General features: G+C 40.4%; 1 protein-coding gene across 1 annotated transcript in view; it reads right to left on the bottom strand.

Moving 5' to 3' along the window:
- The window catches only part of LOC114042653 (heparan-alpha-glucosaminide N-acetyltransferase-like), a 354,161-nt gene that overhangs the window by 312,764 nt on the left and 19,351 nt on the right, over window positions 1–22,046 (bottom strand). Inside the window, exon 4 of the mRNA XM_027861344.1 lies at window positions 10,894–11,021. Within this exon, the coding sequence (XP_027717145.1) occupies window positions 10,894–11,021 (128 nt within the window). The remainder of the gene's footprint in view (window positions 1–10,893; window positions 11,022–22,046) is intronic.

Here is a 22,046-nt window from a genome sequence, read left to right as displayed (position 1 = left end):
GAAACTATGGCTCATTCTCTCTTTAAATCATTAGCACCATATGGAATATTGGGCATAATAGGTACTTAAATGTTTATTCAATCAAAATAAATCCAGTAATATAGGATACTATTCGAGGGAGGGAACTATCACTCTGAATTGGAACCATTAGCTGGACCCTTAAGGAGGTATAGACCTGGAGAGGTGAAGAGGAAAGAAAGAGGGAAAGCAGAAATTCCAGGAAGGGAAAAATGTGAGCAAAAATATAGAGACAAGAACAGTCACAGGCAACATTCATCATTAGCAGGCATTACTTATTAGAACCTCCACTAACATGTTAAGAGAATTCACTTAAGTCAATCTGATTTTCAGAGCATCACGCTGAATTTCTCTTTCTCAGTTTGCTCATCCATAAAATAGGCATTGCAGTATTTCTCTGCTTTCATGGAGATAGTGAGAAGGTATCAAATATACAGAAGCCTGTTGGAAAGCCTGTGTGTAACTTGATTTTGAAACTTTTAGATTGTATTCAAAATGTGCTTTAAAAGTGCAGAATGGAGAAAAGACAAAATCCTAGAAAAGAAACAAGGGGGGGGGAACAAAATTGACCTAAGATTTAAGACAGAATTCCAAAAAGAAAACAAAAACAAAAACACTGGGATTCTGTATCAGTACAGAAAACCTTTTAATGTTAAGGAAGCATTCATATAAAAGGCAAATAAAGAGGTGGAGAAACAATATGGAAACTGGAGACTAATTTAGTAACAGAAGAGCTAAGCACTGTACTCTGTAGTACCTCTAATCACATATTGTACTGTGGTGGCAGGCTTGTCTACAGAACACATGCCCCACTCCCTGGGATTTATTTCTTCTTTTTGGTTCCTTTCTGATATATAAAATGAAGTTATCATGGCTGAAAGGGTAATCTGGAAGCCCAAGGGGGAAAAGAAAAGTACAGTGCAGAGAGTTTTTGGATAGGGTTTTGGTGACAGCTGTGGGAGATGATGTCTTTGTTCTAATAAGATCCATTTAAATGTTTTTCATGCCTAAAACAGCAAATCATTACCCCCTAGGATCCAGCAAAATAGGGGAGCCAGAACCACAACTAGGGAAGGTCTACTCCTAAATTTGAAGTTTTACCTCTTCCTGGAAAAGGGAGCCAGACACAAAGTAAGCAGTGATTAAAAGTAGTTTAGATTAGAAAGAAGGCACTACTAGTCTGTGCCTATGTTTATTATTTCTTTAGAAATTGCTTATAATGGTATTATTCTCTCTTAATTCTGGTGTTGTTGTTATTTGTTCTTCGTTCTCAAAAAGCACCATGATATCAGGAAGGTGATGCCATGACATGCAAGCGAATTGGATTTAAGTGAGGAAGGGCTGTTCAAAGTCACCAGCCTCACTTAATCCTCTAGAGTCGCCTGGGTCCAGTGGCAAGTTATAGATCAGGACAACTGGAGATGGCTCCCTAATTTTGATATGTAAATGTGGATAGTGCTAATAACATTTATACCTTCTTTTCCAGAGCAGCTAGGTGGCACAGTAGACAGAGCGCCAGGCCTGGAGTCAGGAAGACTCATTCTCCTGAGTTCAAATCTGCTCTCAGACTCGTACTAGCTGGGTGACCCTGAGCAAGTCACTTAAACCTCAGTTTCTTCATCTATAAAATGAGCTGGAGAAAGCGATGCCAAAGCACTCCAGCATCCCTACCAAGAAAACCCCAGATGGGGTCACAAAGAGTCAGACATGACTGAACAACAACAACAGAATACATTGTTATAATAAAAAATTAACTCTGGACTTGGAAACAGATGTCGTGGGTTCATGCCCCATGTGCATCCAAAATTATACACCTAGCTTAAACCTCAGTCTTGCTAGCTATAAATGAAGGATAATATTCCTTGCATTACCCATGTCACAGGACCGGTATTATAAGGAACAAATGAGATAATTATGTGTTTGTAACTGTAAAGTGTTATTTAAGTGCATGCTAATATTATTCTTATTACATTTCTACAGGGCAAAAAACCGTAATTGGCTACATCCTGGGCTTTAATTGCTTCTGCCTTTCAGTTGTCCTTCAATCTTTTTTCTCTCTCTTTCATCCTCAATGTCTCCTCTCTTCCTTATGTGAAATGAACCTACCAACTAAGGGCATATTACCTGGGCACCCAAGTCGTGCCCCCTATCAGCTCCTAGAATTGTAGGTTTGGTCTCCAAGAGGAAGCAACCCAATTTAGGGGTTTGAAGTGACAAAAACAGCAGTGTGTGTGTGTGTGTGTGTGTGTGTGTGTGTGTGTGTGTGTGTGTGGAGAAGCAGCCAGTTTTCAATTATTTGTAGTAGTAGAGGACTGAAATGGCCCCAATAATTAAGCCTACTGTGATAACCCAAACTGCTCATTTGAGCCAAAAATTTAATTTTTTTCACCATCAAATCTTTTACCAGTGTTACAAATAAATGGCATCACTCAGAACCATAACTGGCACAGGACAAATTGTGGGGAGCAAATCGGACTTTGATCCAAGGCCCTGAAATCCAGGATGGCATAATTTAGCTGGTAGTAATCACTGTCTCTACCTATATAGTGCAGCCTCCACCCCTAGGGGCATCATGGTATAACAGAAGGCGCACTACATTTGAAGTCATTAAGACCTGGGTTCAAATCCTACCTCAGACACTTACAAGCTGTGTGACATCAAAAAAATCAATTAACCTCTCTATGACTCCACTTTCTTCATTTGTAAAATGAAAATATTAAACTTCATAGCTTCTAAAATCCCCTTTAGCTTTAAAATTGTGTTCCTGTGCTCCATCACCAAGGCACCCCTCTCCTTAGCCTGCCTTCCACTCCACCAAACACCCCAGGCCACACAGATCCCCCTTCTTCAGGTGTGACTGCCCCCCTCCTCAACTGTTTTTGCCCTAGGAGAAAAAAAATGTTCAGTTACTGGCTATCAATTTGAGTTCCAACTCATCACTCTACCTTGAGCTATTCGCTGGCTACAGGATTAGCAAGAAGTGACCTAAAGAGAGACAAAGACAGCGAATAATTCACCAACTACACGTCCAGCCCTCAAACAATCAGGAACCAACGACCCTGTCCGCTTTCCCTCATCTCCTATGCAATCTCCTCCTGCCTTAGCCCAATACTACAATTATCCAGCTGCTGGTGAACAGCTGGAAGAATAATAAAGAAAGAAAAAGGAAAAATGTGATCCCGTTTCATGTTCGGAAGATGTATTTGACAGGAGGACCCAGAAAGAAAATGATAGTGTAAGGCTTCAATGATTTCTCAAGGAAATGTTTTCTAAATGATTTATTCCTTTCCTGAGACTTTGTCTATGAATTTATGCTCTTTTTCTTTTCCTTTCTGGACTGTGGATGAGCAATGGCTTCATTGACAAGCCAGTAAATTTCCCCCAATGCCTCCTCTGGAAAAAAAAAAAAAGAAGAAGAAGAAGACAATGAGGAGAAAACACTGCAAACATCAAATTCAATATGCTGCCATTCCCCTCCCCCTCTTCTCCAGAACATAAAGCCAAAATGAAAGAAAGGCACAGAGCCTGCAATGAAACTTTCCAAGATGAGATTGGTCCTGTTTAAATTAAAATAAATGAATGCAACTTCCGTAGGCTGACTCACACACAAAGGCCCTGGAGGAAATCAGCCGTGCTCATCTGCCTTCCCCCAAATGGGAGCCTGGGCCCTTGAGTAAACTTGGCCAAAGAGGACCCCAGGGTTCCAGATCCAGCCCTGCCACTTCCATCGACCTGATTGCCCAAAAGCCTCCACGACCACCTCAAAGGCGTGGAGGTGGGGGAGATTTGGGGGAGATAGGGACTGTTCCTGGAATGCTGGGAAAGTGGAAAAGCAACCTCAAGAAATGTTGGAGATAGCTCGTCAACATCGTCATCATCATAACAGCTAGCATTCATATAGCACCAGTAGGTGCTTCAGATGCTACGCTAAGCACTTTACAAATATTATCTCATTTGATCCTCACAACAATGCAGGGAGGTAAGTAGGCACTATTATCATCTGCATTTTACAGTTGAGGAAATTGAGGCAGATAGAGGTTAAGTGACTTACCCAAGATCATACAGCCAGTAAGTATCTAAGGCTGGGTTTGAGCTTAGGTCTTCCTGACTCAGACCCAGAGATTTATCCATTGTGCCACAATCCATTCATCTAATTCACTCAAGTATTTCTTGATCATTACCTACTATAGGCTCAGCACTGTGCTAATCACAGGGGTAGACACACAGAAACACTGACCTTGTGGAAGGACTCAGCAGACAGGCTTCTCAGGCTGCAGGATTCCTTTTGGGATTATTTCACCTTCACACATTCTTTGTTCCAGCCAGACCCACCAACTTGCTGCTCTCTGAACTGCACCTTTCTACTTTCTGCCTCCATGCCTTGGCCCTGGCTCTCCCTACTCCCCACAATACTCCCTCCTCACCCCCCACCTTTGAGAATCCTTAGCTTCCTTCAGGCTTCAAGTACCATTTCTTACTTAAAGCCTTTCTTGATTCTCCTAATTGTTGGCACTCACCCCCTCCATAAACTACCTTGTATTTATTTATCTGTGCACACACCATACACACACACACACACACAAAAGAAGACTGTAAGCTCCTTGAAGGCAGGGACTGTTTTCTGTTTTCTGTTTCCTCTAGCATCTAACACGGTGCCCATTATATAAGGGCCCATAATAAACTCTTGTTAAATCAAGTAAAGTAATAACAGCAACAATGAGAGCATATTTTCAGAGCATTTTTTTTTATCACAAAGCCCTTGACATGCATTACCTCAGTTTATCCTATCCTCATCACCACTTTGTGAGTTAAGCAGTACAAGGGTTTTTATGCCCATTTTATAGATGAAGAAATCAAGGTTTGGAAAAGTAAAGGGATTATCCAAAGTCACGTAGCTAACAAATGGCAAATACGGGACTTGAAATTCACTATTCTTTCCATTTTCCCTTGCTTCTTCTCTTGAGGTTACAATCTAGCTGAGGCCATAAGGCTTGTACATCTGAAAGTTAAATAATCAGACAGGAAATATCATGCAGCAGTCTGTGCCAAGTGTCAGACAAGTGGGACAAACAATAAATGCTTATGACTTCTAGAGGACTGAGAGATTATTGAGGACCAAAGTAGTCAGGGGGAAATGTCTTTAATGGCCAGTTGCCAGTAAACATTCACTTAACTTCCCCCTCTCTCCCCCTTCCCAATCTTCCTTTCTTCCTTGGAAGATCTCCTACCCACCCACCAAGTTTCAACATCACATAATATAAAAATAAGCTTTAAAAAAAATGTCAGGCTGCTTCACTGTCTTCTGTATATTCATACAGGCCACCTATCTATATGGTTCTTCAAATCCAGAGTGTCTCAGCTTTAGACTAAACCCAGTCTGTCTTCATCCTGAGAGCCACCTTGGAATCTCTTCAAGGTTCGGCCCAGGCGTCCCCTCCTCATTTCCTGACTCCCTTCCCAATTGTGAATCTTCTCCCCTTTGTGAAATCACTCAGGTCGTCCTCTCTTCAAATCCAGAACTCTATCCTCTGTCTCTCAAAACAGAACCAATCCTCACGTGAATTCTGCTAAGGCGTTTAGTTTTTATCCCCAGTGCCAAAATGGCAGCTAGGGATGCCATAGTACATAGATCACTGGACTTGGAGTCATAAAGACTTGAGCTCAAATATGACCTCAAATCCTTACTAGTTGGGTGACCCTGGGCAAATGCCTCAGTTTTCTCATCTATTAAATGGAGATAATAATAACCTCCCAAAGTTGTTGTGAGAATAAAATGAGGTAATATTTGTAAAATTTGTTGTAAATCTTAAAAGCACTATATAAGTGCTAGCTATTACTAAGACAGTCTCTGGGGTTTTAGGTCCTCTCTTAAATAATCTGTATACCAAACACTTGAAGAACCACTGGACTGGGGGAAACAACAGAGTAAATGTGCCAACAAGTTCCCTCATCACCCCAACAGGGCATTTCCAAAGTGCTCATACTCCATCATAGATGTAAAGATAACATCTTATGTGGCCTCAATATTAGTTTCTTCATCTGCAAAATAAGAGCATTGCACTAGAGCAGGGGCACACAACTTTGACGTGTCATGCATCTTCTTGGCAGTCTAGTAAAGTCTATGGACCCCTTCTCAGAATAACGTGTTTAAAATGCATAAAGTAAAATGCATAGAACTACAAAGGGACCCAATTCTATTGAAACAAAAATGTATTTCTGGCCAACCAAGTTTACTGACCCCCTGAAATCCATTCATGGATCCCAAGTTAAGAACCCCTAAACTAAATGATCTCAAAGGTTTCTTCCAGCTCTAAAATTCTGATTATATCTTGATTCTGTCCTTTTTGTTTTTGAGTCTGCTTTGATTGAAGTCACATTGTATCATTCATGCAGGTTCTCTCCCTAACTTTTCCCCACTCCCTCCTCGTCAGCAGTGGGATGGTTAAACGATAACCTTTATCGGTGAAGGATATTTGACCACTGTTTTATTTTATGAGCAGCCCGGTTCATCCTCCAACCCCTTCCCTCCGCTGATCATGAACTGTCTAGCTAAATAAGGGAAAAATCAATGGACTGAAATAAGCTAGCCTTCTACAGATCACTCAAAATGGATTATTACAAAGGTTTTCTGATGCCTGGCATTTGGAGCCTGGAATGTCAATTCATCTCAAGTTCCAATGGCTCCCAAAGAGAATGAGTTTTGATTATAATTTAATCCAATAGATGCCTACTATGTGTCCAGCATTGTGCTAGGTGTTATGAGAAAAGGAAAACACGCCCTCTACCCTAAAGCAGTTCGTAAGTTAAAAAGGATAATGATAACGTTACCTACCTTATATGGTGCTTTCTATATATTATTTCATTTGATCCTCTCAACAATCTTGTGAGACAGGTAATATTATTCTCATTGTACAGTTGAGGAAACTGAGACTTGGGGTGCAGTTGGCCAAAATCATACAGATTTTAATGAGAGATGGTGAGACTCCAGCAAAAGGCATCTGATCCTAAGTCTAGTGTACTTTTCATTATAGGAATCATAAAATTGGAAGGGATTTAGGGGTCATATATTCCAATTTCCTACCCATTCAGGAATATTTTCTTTGTCAACTGACTGAGTGGGTAAAAGTTCCAGGGAAATTTATTTAGCTTCAAAGTAAAGAATAGTTCCAATCTCCTACCCATCTCCCACTTCTGTGCCTTTGTATAGGAACAATGAATTTAGAGAACCGCAAGTAGATCAGTTGATATAGAAGAGATTCCTAAATGGGGAGGAGGTTGAAACTATTCTTTACGTTTAGACAAAATAAATTTTCCTGGAACTTTTACCTACTAGCTGTAGTTCTACCTTCTGGGGCGATACAGAAACAATCTATTTTCTTTCTCCCATGAGACAGCCTCAGATATATTAAGGCAGCTATAATGGCCTTCCCAATGCTTTTCTCCTCTGGCCTCAACAGTCAAGCAAAACATTCCCTTCAACTGGTTCCCAAATGACGTGACTATGAATGGGATAAGGTAATATAATATAAAACTATATTATGATATAAATGAAAAACAAATTCACAAAACAAAGTCAAATCTGATCCAAGCATTTATTAACTAAGCATTTATTGATTACTTATTAATTATCACCAGCCACGTGCAGGGTACTTTGCTAGATGCTGGTGTTACAAAGACAAAAGGTGTGTGTCTGGGGTGAGGGGCAGGGAATAAGCATTTATTAAGTACCTACTGTGTGCCAAGCACTGTGCTAAGTGCTTCATGAATATTATCTCATTTGATCTCAAACAAACAAGATTCCCTGCTTTCACCTAGCTTACATTCAACTAGGAAGTGTACTGGAAAACTAACAGTCACCTAACAGAGATGTTTTACATTGCTAAAGGATGAAACCATTTTTAGGTGCCAACGACTCTTTACTGATAGTGCTGTGTATCTGTTCCTCCCCCTACCACTTATAAATGTCAACAACCAGTTTGCTCCTCCACGTCCTCAGCCTTGCCTTAGAGCATAGCCCAGGCTCCCCAATCTTACTTCCTTCACTCTTTTCTAATAGCCCTTGAGTCAGTTTGTGGTTAGCAGCTTTCCTTCCCTATGCCACACTGAAAAATGGAAAATAAACAGTGCTTTGACTCACCTCTATTCAAAGGTTTCCATCCCTTCAACTGATATGTGAGTGCCTTTGTTTACAAAAGCTTCAACCAATAAATCTTCTCTTATAAGATCTTAGAGACATGCCTATACCATTGACTGAAAGATGAAATGATTGCCAGAGCCTGTACCAGAGGCAGCTAGTGGCACAGGGGATACAGTGCTGGTCCTGGAGTCCGGAAGACCTGAGTTCAAATGTGACCTCAGACACTTACTAGCTGTGTGACCCTGGGCAAGTCACTCAACCCATGCCTATCTCAGTTTCCTCAACTGTAAAATGGGGATAATAATAATATCCATCTCCCAGGGTTGTTTTAAGGATTAAATGAGATAATAATTGTGAAGTGCTTAATATAGTGCCTGGCACAGAGCAGGCTCTTAATAGATGTTTGTTTTCTTCTTCTCCCAGCTAATACCAAAGATAGTACTTAAACCCTGTTCTTCCTGGCTATGAGACCAGCCTTCTACCATTATACTATGCTGCTTTTCTTCCATCAAATAACATATTTAAATGGCCAAAAGAACACCATTTTTGTTTTGCTTAACTCTTCTTTGTTACACTAAAGAGTCCTAAGAGGGAAAAGAAGGGTAACACTTGAGAACTACCAGTGACTTATAATATACATTAAACATCAGTAAAACTTATTTTTTTAAAGAACACAACTGATTCAAAGAAGAACAAGCACCATTTCCCAATAATGTCTAAAGGATACAAAGCAGTTCTCAAAGAGGCAAATTCAAGCTATCAATAACATATGTAAAAATACTGAAAATCACCAATAACTAGAGAAATGCAAATTAAAGAAGCTCTGAGGTTCTGCCTCATACTCATCAGGCTGATAAGTGGAAAACTGTAATTATTAGAAGAACTGTGGGCACACAGGCACACTAATACATTGTTGGCGGAGCTGAACTTGGTCTAGTCATTCTTGAAAGCAATTTGAATCTATGCCCATAAAGTCACAAAAACTTGATATGACCTTTGACCCAGCCATATGACCAACTAGGCTTATCCCTCAAAGAGATAATAGAGATAGAAAAAGGCCTCAACATTTATTAAACTATTTATAGCAGCTCTTTTTTGTTGTAGCAAAGAATTGAAATTATGGAAGTTCACATCAACTGGGAGAATGACTGAATAAAGTATGCTGTATGAATGTAACAGACTATAACTGTAATGTAAGAAATAACAAAAGGGATCATACTTAAGAGAAATCTGGGAAGACTTGTATGAAGTGATGCAAAGTAAAGTGATCAGAACCAAGAGAATCATGTATACAGTAAAAAATAACTTGTAAAGAAAAACAACTTTGAAAGACCTAAGAATTCAGATCCATGCAACGATCTATCATAATTACAGAAGGCCACTGATAAAACACATAACCCACTTCCTCACAGGCAAGTGATGAACTCAAGGTGCAAAGCAAGAATACATTGTTGAACCAAGCAAATGTGTGTATTTGTTTTCCTTGATTATGGTTATTGGTTACATTATAATAACTTTGTTTTTTTTTTTGGGTGGGAATAAAGGGGGGTAGAAAAGGGCGTTAGTGGTGGTGCTGCTTACAAAAAAAAAAAAAAAGAAAAAAAGGGTCATCGAAGCATTTTTTTGGGCTAGGCAGTGGGGTTAAGTACTTGCCCAGGGTCGCACAGCTAGTTAAGTGTCAAATGTATGAGGCCGGATTTGAACTCAGGTCCTCCTGACTCCAGGGCCAGTGCTCTATCCACCATCAGAGCATTTTTAAAATGAACAAATGAAAAGCAAAGGAAGTTCAGAAGGAAACATAAACAGGCAGGACAGCTTTGAAAGGAGCATGTTGAATTTTTTTAGCTTTTTTAAAAAGGAAATTACATATAATAGGTATTTGCAGCTTCACATATAATCCTCTTTTGCTGTTGTACTTTGTAGATGGAAATTGTGCCTAATTATTTTGATGTTAAGTTCAGAATTTTAAAAATTATGTTAAAGAATATATATCTCAAAAGTGACATTTATGCTTCCAAGAACTTAATAGGGTCAATTGTCTGCCCCTGAAGTGGCTTCCCTAAGCTTAAGCACCAACATATATTGTCTCATAGAATTTATATGTTCAGAATGTCAGGGTAGAAGGCACTCCATTCCAACCCCCTTGTTTTACAAATGAAGGAGAAATGAGCCCTAGAATAGTGAAATGGCTTTAGTAAAATCACACAGATGGCCATATGGGACTGGTCACTCCCAGTGGCTTTCTATCAAATAAATTTGATCTCCAGGATCAAATACAATATTCCATGTTTGGCATACAAAGAGCCTCCTTCTGCCTTTCCAGTCTTCCCACACCTTACTCCCTTTCATGTATTGTTCAATTCAGTGACACTGACCTCCTGGATATTCCATGAACAAGATGCTACATCTCTTAGCTCCAGATATTCTCTCTAGCCATCCCCCTTTCCTGGGATATTCTCCCTCCTCCACTCTCTACTGACCTCCCTGTCTTCCTTTAAGTCCCAACTAAAATCTCATCTTCTATAAGTAGACTTTCCCAACTCCTCTTAATTCTAGTGCCTTCCGTCTCTTAATTATTTCCTATTTTTCCTGTATACAGCCTGTTTGCACATATTCATTTGCTTATTATCTCCCCATTAGATTGAGGGCAGGCACTGTCTTTTGTCTCTTTTTGTATCCCCGGACTATAGCAGACCTGGAAACATTTATTGACTATTGAGAATCCAGAATATACTTACAGATATAGCCGTTTTGAGGGTCACAGTCCTTTCTGAAGGTACAAAACAATCCACTCTCATTCTGTCCTGAAGGCCAGGGCTGGACAGACACGGAGTACCAGCCATGATCTCCGTAGAGCTCACTCCAACTTTGTATGAAAAAATAAGAAAAGTATATTTTTCATTTGAACACCCAATTTGTACATTTTATTTCAAAGTTCACCATACACAGGAACTAAATTTGGGTGAGTGAAAATTGGCAGCCTCCTTTTTAGGAGAATCTGAAGCCATTCTGGCTACTCCTTAAAAAAAAAAAAGAAAAAACAACCAACCTTTCACTTAATACTCTCATCCTTTCAAGTTACCATTCATTTCTCTCCTTTGTTTCTTTATATTAAACTCCTAGAAAGAGGAGTCTACACTTCCTGCCTCTACTTCCTTACTACACACTCACTCTTATAACCCCTTATTGTCTGACTTCCAAACCCCAACACTCTCCTGAAACTATCCTCTAAAAGACTACCAATTATCCCTTAACTGATTGATCTGATGGTTATTACTCAAATCCTCAAAGTTATATCACACCTGTACCTATGGAGAAACCAGAGAACCACAGAATCTCGGAGCTGGAAGAGGCCTCAGAGGTCACCTGGTCCAGCCTTTTCCCAGTACTCATCTCTACCATACCCCCTTGATCCACATTCTCTTGACTCTATAAGAAGGGGCTTATAGGATCTAATATATCTCCAAAGGTCTTATGATGGAAAATGCTATCCACATCCAAAGAGAGAACTATGGAGTTTGAATGCAGATCGAAGTATACTATTTGCTAATTTTTTTCTTCTGTTTTTTCACCATCACTAATGTGAAAATATGTTTAATAGGAATGTATATGTATAACCTATATCAGATTGCATGCTGTCTTGGGGAGGAAGGGGGGGCAAAAAATTTAAAAATCAAAAGCTTATGGAAGTGATTATTGATAAATCAAAATAAATCAATAAAAAAGAAGGGGCTTATAACTTCTACTCCCTCCCAAGGCAGCCCATTCTACCTTGTGATAGCACTAATTCTTGGGGAGAATTGAGTGTCAGAGTAACTTGTCCAAGGCCACACAGCTAGTAAGTGAAATTTAGGTATTCTAATTCCAAATTAGGAGCATCACGGCCACCCACTGGATAGAATACTGGGCTTGGGACCAGGAGGATACCTTTCATGAGTTCAAATTCAGCCTCAGACACTGACTAGCTGGGTGACCCTGGGCAAGTCACTTAACCCTGCTTGCCTCAGTTTCCTCATCTGTAAAATGAACTGAAGAAGGAAATGGCAAACCACTCCAGCATCTCTGCCAAGAAAACCCCAAAACGGGGTCACAAAGTGTTGGACACAACTGAAAATTACTCAACAACAGTGTAAAACAGCAGCAGCAGCAATTCCAAGATCACTTCCTCATTTCTCCTATCAAAACAATACCCCAGATATCCTGTTTCCTTTTTTCTCCCACTTCATGCTCTGTATAAAACAGAAGAACATCATGATGATAGGGAGGAGTTTAAAAGTTTCCTCCTTCAGTTTATCAGATCTTTTTCCATTTGAGGAAGTGGAGCCCTGAACATATTTCTCCATCTAGGGAAGTATAAGACCCAAGAACTAAGACTAGTTTTAGAGCATATTATATGAGAGTTGAATAAAAGGAGATAATAGAGGTGAAGAAAATTAGTTAACAAAAATATGAGAAATGTCAAACAGAAGAGTTCAAATAACAAATGTGAACTTAGCCTAGATCTTTGTTACAGTGTGGTACAGTCTGGTTGTACAGAAGAGATTCTTACCATTGGCCTAAAAGGATAACAAAAAGAGTTGAAGGGAACTTCAAAATCATCAATTGAAAGGTTTGACTAAGGACAGCAGGAGAGAGGCTTACTAATCACATCACCTCCCACAGGTGGAAGATAGCTCATCAGGTAGCCATGAAGATAGCCTATCAGCTGAGGCCTATTACTAAGGCACAATAGAAGACTGGTAAAAAACAGATTAAAAGAGTTGTAGCCTTTCTGGCAGGGGAGAGGCTTTTTAAGCAGAACACTCCTTCAAACGAGCATGGATAGTTGTTGAAAGAGCAGGTTAACTAACAGAGCTATAGCCCTCCCTACAGAGGAGAGTATTGCTAACCACAGTATCCCTAGCAGATGATAACTACATAGATGAAGATTAGCAAGAACAGAAATACTCTAGAGAGTTGTTGATATGAAATTCCTGGCAAGGATCAGTAAAAAACAAAAACCAGTGACCGAAGGGTGGCAGGTCCAGCAAAGAGCAATGAGGTTATAGCCACAGCTTTGTAGCATAGGAAGCATAAGAATCAGAGAGGCAATCTATGTTTGTTTCCTGGTCACATATGTTTCCTGCATATGTGTCCTATCATACTCTCAAGCTTCTTCATTCAACAGCCTTGTTAAATAGGCAGGTTAGGTATTACCATGCCCATTCTACATGTGGAAATGGCAATAAAGTGACTTGCCCAGGTAACGTCCAAGGTCACAGTGCTAATTTAAGATGCTGTATCTTGGTTTTCTACCTCTTAACACCAACATTTTCTACACCATGCTGCTCTCTCTAGCTGATTGCTCTTTGACCGGGCCTGAAATATGTTGATATGGGCAAAGAGGTAAAGACAAACAAGAAAGAAAACAGAAGCCACCTCTAAGTTGCCTGAGTCATCAGAAAATGAGGAAAAACAGGAGGCAATTTATCCATTAGGCCTCTACCCTTTCCAATTGGGGAAACAGAATTTTTGTCTCTTAACTACCCTGTGGCCAAAATCAAATCAGCCCCACAAAAGCTGGGGGAGGAAATGGAGCTTCTGGAAATACATGGGATCATTAGCAAAAAGAAGCAGAGACAGGGACAGATTGAGTCCTGAAATCACCTTGGGCAATGAACTCTAGGCAAGCCCCTCTGCTTCAAGAGTGACCTTTCAATCCTGCTCCACTCTAAGTCATCCTCTTAGCAATAGTTTTTCCAAACCTTCTCTCTCTTCAAGCCCCCAACATTCTCTCTCTCTCCAGATGGCCTTACCCCCTACTTTACTGAGAAAATTCAAGGCCAATCCATTGTGAGTCCCTTCAATTCTCCCTACTCTTCGTGTACAAGCCCTCTGCATCTATATTCAGCATCTCTTTGCTGTAGTCTCTGAGGAGGGGGCCCTTCTGCTTGCCAAGGCATCTGTCCCCTTTTCTTGCACTCTCACTCCTATTCCGTCCAACTCCTCCAGAAAGTCATCCCATTCATCATTCTTTCATTTACTTCAATAGACATTTATTAATTAGGTCCTTATAGATACAGGACATGATGTTAAGCACTGAGGATACAAGGAAAAAAATGAAAAACAATCCCTGCCCTCAGAAAGTTTATATTCTATCAGGGAACAGAGAAACAGATAAATTCAAGAAATTTGAAAAGGAAGAGGGCATTTATTTTAACAGTGTGATAGATCAGGAAATGCTTCGAGGAGGAGGCGGAACCTGGGCACCTTCAAGGAAAATATTAACCTTCCATGGGTCCAGTCGGTCAACAAGCTTTTGTTATTAAGTCTCATTCTAGGCAAGGAACTATGCTAGGTGGTTTCTAAAGCTCTTTTCAGCTCTTATTATGTAATCTCCCAAATCCACCTCTATCCCTAACATGGGCTGAGCTCTAAAAATAACGTTAAACCTAAAGCAGCCCCTACCTCTGAACCCCGCCTAAACCCACTCCACTCAAGGATGTTCAGTCCTAGTCTAGCTTTAAGAAAAAAAAAAACTTCAGTTTTTTTTTCAATCAAAAAGCATTTATTTTCTCTCCTTTCCACCTCCCAACCTCATTGGAAAAAGAGAAAAACAAAACCGTTGTAACAAGTATGCATAATCAACCAAAACAAATTCATGCAATGGACACATCCAAAAAAAATGTACATCATTCTGCATCTTGAATTCATCACCTCTTTGTGGGTCATTTCTCTGAAGTCTAAGTCTCTGAATTCTAGGGGTGCCTTCCAGAGATAGCAACCTGCTGAGTATGAAAGATCCCCAGCAGACAGAGAAAGGAGGGAGGCAAGTCTAGGAGCATGCCAGCTTTACCTGGCAAATACCCTAAGAGCCTCCTCACCCCTACAGGTAATATTGGAGGCTCCTGAGAACAGAATGACACTTCAAAAAATCTACCATGGATAAACAGGCACAGACATTTCTAGAGCCACCCAGCTTATCTCCGTTGTCTCACTATCTAAAAGTTTCTTTCTCATATTTTGATCATATCTGGGTCCCTCCCATCTTAAAAACAAAAACAAAAAAACAACCAAAAAAAAAACCACCCTTTATTCAATGCAGCCATCCCGCCTTCCAGTTGTCAGAAAAGAAGCCAGTAAATACAAAAAGACTAAAAATTAGGAAACAGAGAAATACACATACACACACACACACACACACACACACACACACACACACACACACATCAAAAGAAAGACATCAAATCTTCAATCTGTCCACATCCCCTGGTTACCTCTCTACTGCCCACAAACACACTCATGTCTCCTCTTCTAAAAATTCCTCCTACTGTTTATGAGCTTATCATTCTATATATCTCTCCTCCCCTTCAGCTAAACTCCTTGAAAATACTATCTAAAAGCCACTCTCTAGTTAGCCAAAGTACATAAACAGGAAGGTTTCCAAGGAAACCAGACTTTTAAATGGCCATATAAAAAAATGCTAAAAATTACTGATAGAGAAATGCAAATTAGAGCACCTCTGAGATTCGACCTCCCACCCATCAGATTGACAAACATGACACCAAAAGGAAGTGACAAATGTTGGTGAATCTTTCCGTGGGAAAAGAAACACTTTAATGCACAGAACTGCCATTCTGGAAAACTGGAACTATGCCCCCAAAGTCATGAAACTATGCATTTCATACTGACCTAGTGATACCCTGCTAGGTCTATTCACCAAAGAGATCAAGGAAAATGAAATTGACTCATCTGCAAATGTGTGTGTGTGTGTGTGTGTGCGTGTGTGTGTGCACACGCACAAGTGCACACTGTTCGCCTAGCTAGCCCTGGCATATAGTAAGCACTCATAAATCCTTGTTGGCTGTCTGGTACATAGTAAGCACTTAAGAAATGCTTGATTTGTTGATTTAAGGCTCTCCAGAGTCTGAGTCCAAAACCTAACTTTCAAGCCATATTTCCTATTATTCCTCTTCCTACACTCTACTTTCCAACCAAACTAAGAATTTCAACTAGCCACCCCTGAATTGACATTCCATCTCTTGCTTCCATTTATTCAAACAAGTCAATCCCCATGCTTAGATTTCACTCACTCCTGAACTTGGTACCATCACTCAAGGCTCACATCAGGTGCTATCTCTTCCATGAAGCCTTCTCTGATTCCCAAACCCATTCTTACTGCCCCCCCATACACATAATGTATACCAGATGTTACTGCTGGCTCCTCAAATGACTTTATATTTACCATCTATGGACATGTTGCATCCCCTTAACAGAATGTAAACTCCTGGAAGAGAAGGACGATATTGTTTTTGTCTCTGTCCCCTCAGAGCAGTACAATGCTTTTTGGACATGGTTTGTTAGGGTTGTGGGGTGGGGGGGGGGGAATGAAGGAACAAAGAGATCAGTGATACTGATTTGGATTTCATCGTGGAAATTCCACCAATTCAGCTTAGCAACTCCTTTCTCACTTATAGTATTAAAACAGGGGTTCTCAACCTTTTCTGTATCAGGCACCCCACTTTGGCAATCTAATGGAGCCCACTGAACCCTTCTCAAAATCATGTCCTTAAATGCATAAAATATAAAACAATTACCCAAAAAATGATTATAATTACAATTAAATATAATACAATTACAAAGAAAATCAATTATATTGAAACAGTTATCCAAATTTTTTTAAAAAACAAATTCATCAATCCCAGATTAAGGTTTCCCTTGTCTTAGAGAGTCACTGAGAGGTTAAATAACTTGCCCATAGTCACATGTACCAATATTGAGATTTGAACCCAGACCTTCTTGCCTCCAAGGCCACCTCTCCACCCATTATGCCACGCTGTTTCTCTGCCTTTGATACAATAGAAACTTAATATGTGTTGGATTAAACTGGGTCCAAGAGGACCCAATTGAATAACTGTTTGTTGGGAATGTTTTATATGAGATCCATGCTTTGGATGTAGCTTAGACTAGAATTCCTTTGAGGCTCCTTCTGCCTCTGGGATTCTGTGGTTCTGTTTGGTGGCTCTGCTGGGAAAAACTATTTCCCAGAATGACATATATTGACCCAGCTTTAATTTCAGATTTATTAAGCTTGGGAAGGGATCAGTCTCAGATACATGGGCAAAAATCAATCCTTGTTTGGTTTAATATGTTTGTTAACCTGGTTGTCAGAAGTGAGTCGATTTTAAGAACGTGCCAATTGCTGGGTTAACTGATCAAGTACAAAATGTCAGCATTTGGCCAGCAGACAGCTGTGGTTTATTCCCTTGCATTTAAGACTCCAGGATACCACAGATTAAGCCCAAACAATTTTGCAGCCAGATCCACTGATTAAAAGAAAGTGGCTCATTCCTTTGGCTACTGAAACCTGGGTCAAAAGCCTCCATTTCCAAGGAAGACTCCTATAAGGGACACCTGAGGACCACAGCAGAGCAGGTAAGAGAGGGAGAAATTAAACCTTTCCCTTTATCAGTGACCTAAAGGCAGAGAAAAAAATCCAGGCACCTCCACCCATACCCCAACATTTAGAGAACAAGACCAGATGTAAAAGGATATAAAGATATAAGCAGAATGGGTTGAATAAGTAGGATAAGCCCAAAAAACATAGAAAGGGGCCATGATTACTCTTCAGGCCTATAAGATGAACAAGTTATACCTTGGAAATAGATCCCAAGGGTAGAACAGGTAGACTAGGGCTGATTCCACATAAACTGGACCAGTTTGCTAAGGGCTGGGGATAGGGCGAGAACTAAGGTGATAATGTACCCTTAGAGAGCAGTGTTAACCTCAGAGGATCAGGACTTTCTACCTACCTCAAAAGTCTTCCCTAAATCAGGGCCCAAGTTTTTTATCTCCTGGAACACAATTATGACACCTGTTTGCATCAACAATACCTATGCCTGTAGAGACTGGTGACCATTAGCCAATCTACACCAATGTCCTCCACCAAAATAAGTTATCATCAATATCAGTTCAGGGTCCCCATCTTACTTAGTCCCCAAACCCCAGCCTAGCCCTGAAGAAAACACAGTTAGGAAGCTCATCAGGCTATCCTGATATCACTACTTACCACCCGGACTTTCCTTTTTCCATTACTGGCACGGGAATGGTGGCATGGTGACCATTCACTCAGTTACCCATGTTTGTTGACTCAATGTTATCTTTGTCTCTTCCTTCTAACCTTATTTCCCATATCCAAGTAGTTACTGAGTCCAGGCTATTCTACCTATACGATCTCTCTTGAATCCATCCACTTTCTAGCCCTGTTCCTAACACTCTAATTATGCAGGCCCTCATTATGACCAACCATGACCACTGTGAAAGCCTCCTAATGGCTCTTGACATTCATTTTCTTCCTACCCCCAATCCATCCTTGACATCCTTGCCAGATTTATCTTTCTTATGCAAAGATCTCACCACTTTGTTCCTCTGCCTAAAAATCTTTAATATCTGGGCCTTGAAGTATGGAAATTTCTGACCTACTCTGCCATCTTCCCAGAATGCCCCTCAAAGAATGGGTAGGATTTCAATAGGCATAGAAGAAGGAAAGAGCATTCCAAGTTTAAAAAAAAACTTAACCAAAGGCAACAGTGGCATAAAACTACAGAGGATATTCAGGAAGGAAAGAAGAAAATAATCATTTTTTAAGCACCTACTACGTCCCAGGCGCTGTACTAAGCACTTTACAAATATCGTCTTGCTTGTTCCTCACAATAACCCTTCACGTCATGTGCTATTATTGTTCCTGTTTTATAGTTGAAAAAACTAAAGCAGAAGTTAAATGACTTTCCCAGGGTCACGCACCTAGGAAGTATCTAAGGCCATATTTGAACTCAGATCTTCCTGACTCCAGGCCTAACACCCTTATCCACCTCACTACCTACTTACCTCTACTTGCCCTTTCAGGGAACAGCAAATAACCCAGTGTAGACTAAAAATTAGGATATATGTGAAGGAGTACTGGGAAATAAGGCTTGACCATGGAGGGCCTTATAGGCCAATCCAAGTAGTCTGAACTTTGTTCTGAAGGCAATGGGGAGCCATTTAAGAATTTTGAATGGTGAAATGGTCTTCTTAGAACTGTACTATAAAGAATCAGACTAGCAGTAGAATATAAGATGTATTTAAGGGTCTAAGGACTGGAAACCAGTTAGGAAGCTCCTACAGTAATATCCAGGCAAGAAGTAATGAGGGCAGAGACTACAAGGTCTCAGTCAGCATGGAAATAAATGGATTGCTCTGAGGGTCTTCAGAAGCATTTGTCAACTCTGTGAATATAGGTGAATGAGTGAGAAAAGAACCAGAGATCATTCCCAAGATTTAAAGCCTGAGTAAACAAGACCACCAATAGCAAAAAAATCAAGGACAGAGATGAGTTGGTCAACTTTATTCTACACATAAAAGGTTGTCTTAACATAGGTTGATAGGTTTGGAGCTGTAAGGGACCTTAAAGCGGAGGCACCTACATGGACTAATGAAGAGAGCTATGGATTTGGAGTCAGGAAGATTTACACTCAAATCTCAGCCACAGACAAGCTATGAGACCCTGGGCAAATCTGTGACTTATTTCTGTAATGTGGGAGTGGGACTCAATGACCTCTAGACCCTCCCTAGCTCTAAATCTATGGTCCTGGGCAGCTTGGTGGTGCAGTGGATAGAGCACCGGCCCCGAAGTCAGGAGGACCTGAGTTCAAATCCGGCCTCAGACACATGATACTCACTAGCTGTGTGACCCTGAGCAAGTCATTTAACCCTGATTGCCTCACCAAAAAAATGAATAAAAATAAATCTATGGTCCTCTAAATCCAACTCCCCTATTTTACTGATGAGGAAACTGAGTTCAAGAAAGGTTTGGTGGCTTGCCTAGGGTTACATAGCTAGCAGGTGTTTGAGGTTAGATTTGGTCTCTTCCTGATAGAGGTAACTAGCTACTTTCTCATCTCTACTGAGGGGGAAAAATGTAAAGAAATGTGCTGACATTGAGACATAAGGACCTTAGTTTAGGCTTAGAGGAGACCAAAAAAATTTTTAGATAGAGTTAAACATTATTATGAGATAAACTGTAACAAACTGCAGAAATGGCATCTTTAGAGAACTTCATAAATAGAGCAGACTTTTCTGCCTGGAATTGTTTGACCATGGTCCTGTCCAGAAACAGAGGAAGAGACAAGATGACCTCAAAATGCCCTCTGACCCGTAGAATTCTATGAGTCTCTGTATATTCCACTCTTAATAGAGCTTAATAGAGATGGGCTTAGAAGTCAGGTTAATTAATAAATCTCTTTCATTCTGATAACTGTAGATTATCATAATGGATAGAATTCCTGGAATTTTTCCCTGAATTTCCTCTCCACTTAAAAATTTCAATTAAGAAAATGGCTGAAGCAGTTTTCTGGTGAGTTCCCCAAAGTGTAGCCAAAGGCTTTTCATCTCCCCCAAAGAATTTGGCCTGCTCTCAGTAAGAGCCTCAACCAAAGACCTCACCCTAAAAGGAGGCAAGATGCTGGGAGTGAGAGATAGAAGCACAGCTGTTACATCAGCTTAGCAAAGGACCAAAGATCAGCCAAGTGAGAAGAGGAGTCAAGTGCTGAAATCCTCAAAGGTCTTTCCCATAACTGCAGAACACCAAAAGACAATTCCTAAGGAGCGAGCAAAGTTGGAAAGAAAATCCTGGGGGTAAATTGAAAGTTCAGTCCTGGCTGCCAGGGAAGCAGCTGATGTCCTAAGTGAACACTTCCTAATTGCATTTACAAGACAACACCACAAATGTGTAATCAAATCTCACTAGGGAACTTGACCTCCTCAATGGCTTTTGTGTATACAGGGCAGAAGGATTATAGCAATCAGAGAAAATCAGAACCAGAGAGGAAGGGTGCTCTTCACCAAGCCCCAGGGAAAGAAAACCTCTGGAAATATACAAGGCCTGAGAAAGCTCCATCATAATAAGCTCCTTGTCCCCCACAGCCCTCTGTCTCCAACCCCATTTTATGTAGCTCACTTAGTCAACCAGCAAGGCAGTTTTAGGAAATGTAAAAAGACATAACCATAATACCAACAGCACCAGCAGCAGCAACATATATGTGTATGGGTCTGCTGAGCAGAAGGGGAGACACTATCTTTATGTGCCATCTTTATAGCATAAGTTTCATCAATCAATCAACACTTATTAAGCACCAACTATGTTCCAGTGATGGAGATGCAAAAAGAGGCAAAAGGCACCCCCTGTCCTCAAGAAGCCTACAATTTAATGAATACAATACAATGTAAAACCCTTCCTGAGGGGAGGAGTTTTCCTAGGCAAAGAGAGATAAGACACCAATCACAGATAGCTATAATGTACACATTATCACAGAACCTCAGAGCTGGAAGGGATCAGAGATCCTAGCGCAATAAGGCAAATTTTACCCCATGGCTCACACTAAAACTGGTTGGGATGGATGCCATGACTAGAATTGGGTCCTAGAGATAAACTGTGATCAACTGTGGAAAGGTCATCTCTAGAGATGTAGAAGAGGACATTCTAGACAGAGGAATCTGTAAATAAAAGCATGTAAACAGTAAAGTACAACAGCACGTTCGTGGACTGTTTTAGCAGGCACAGACAATTCATGTATAAATGTTTCCATAAGCATTTTCTGTGTCCTTTTACTTTGAAAGATGAATAGAAAGATAGCCTCAAAGTCAAAAAGACCTGGATTCAAGGCTTGCCTCAGACACATACTAGTTGTACATAGCCTCCTTCAATACTCTACCCAAATCACATCTTCTGCAAGAGGCCTTCTCAGCTACCTGGCCCACCCTCTCATCCCCACTGCTAGCACCTTACCTCTAAGATTGCCTTTCATTTTCTATCTATCTATCTATCTATCTATCTATCTATCTATCTATCTATCTATCTATCTATCTATCTATC

This window comes from Vombatus ursinus, unplaced genomic scaffold, assembly GCF_900497805.2.
Source record: "Vombatus ursinus unplaced genomic scaffold, bare-nosed wombat genome assembly UNPS02000749.1, whole genome shotgun sequence".
In the NCBI taxonomy this organism is placed as follows: domain Eukaryota; kingdom Metazoa; phylum Chordata; class Mammalia; order Diprotodontia; family Vombatidae; genus Vombatus; species Vombatus ursinus.
The sequence above is the reverse complement of the archived record's forward strand: the minus strand, read 5'-3'. Positions and strand labels throughout refer to the sequence as shown.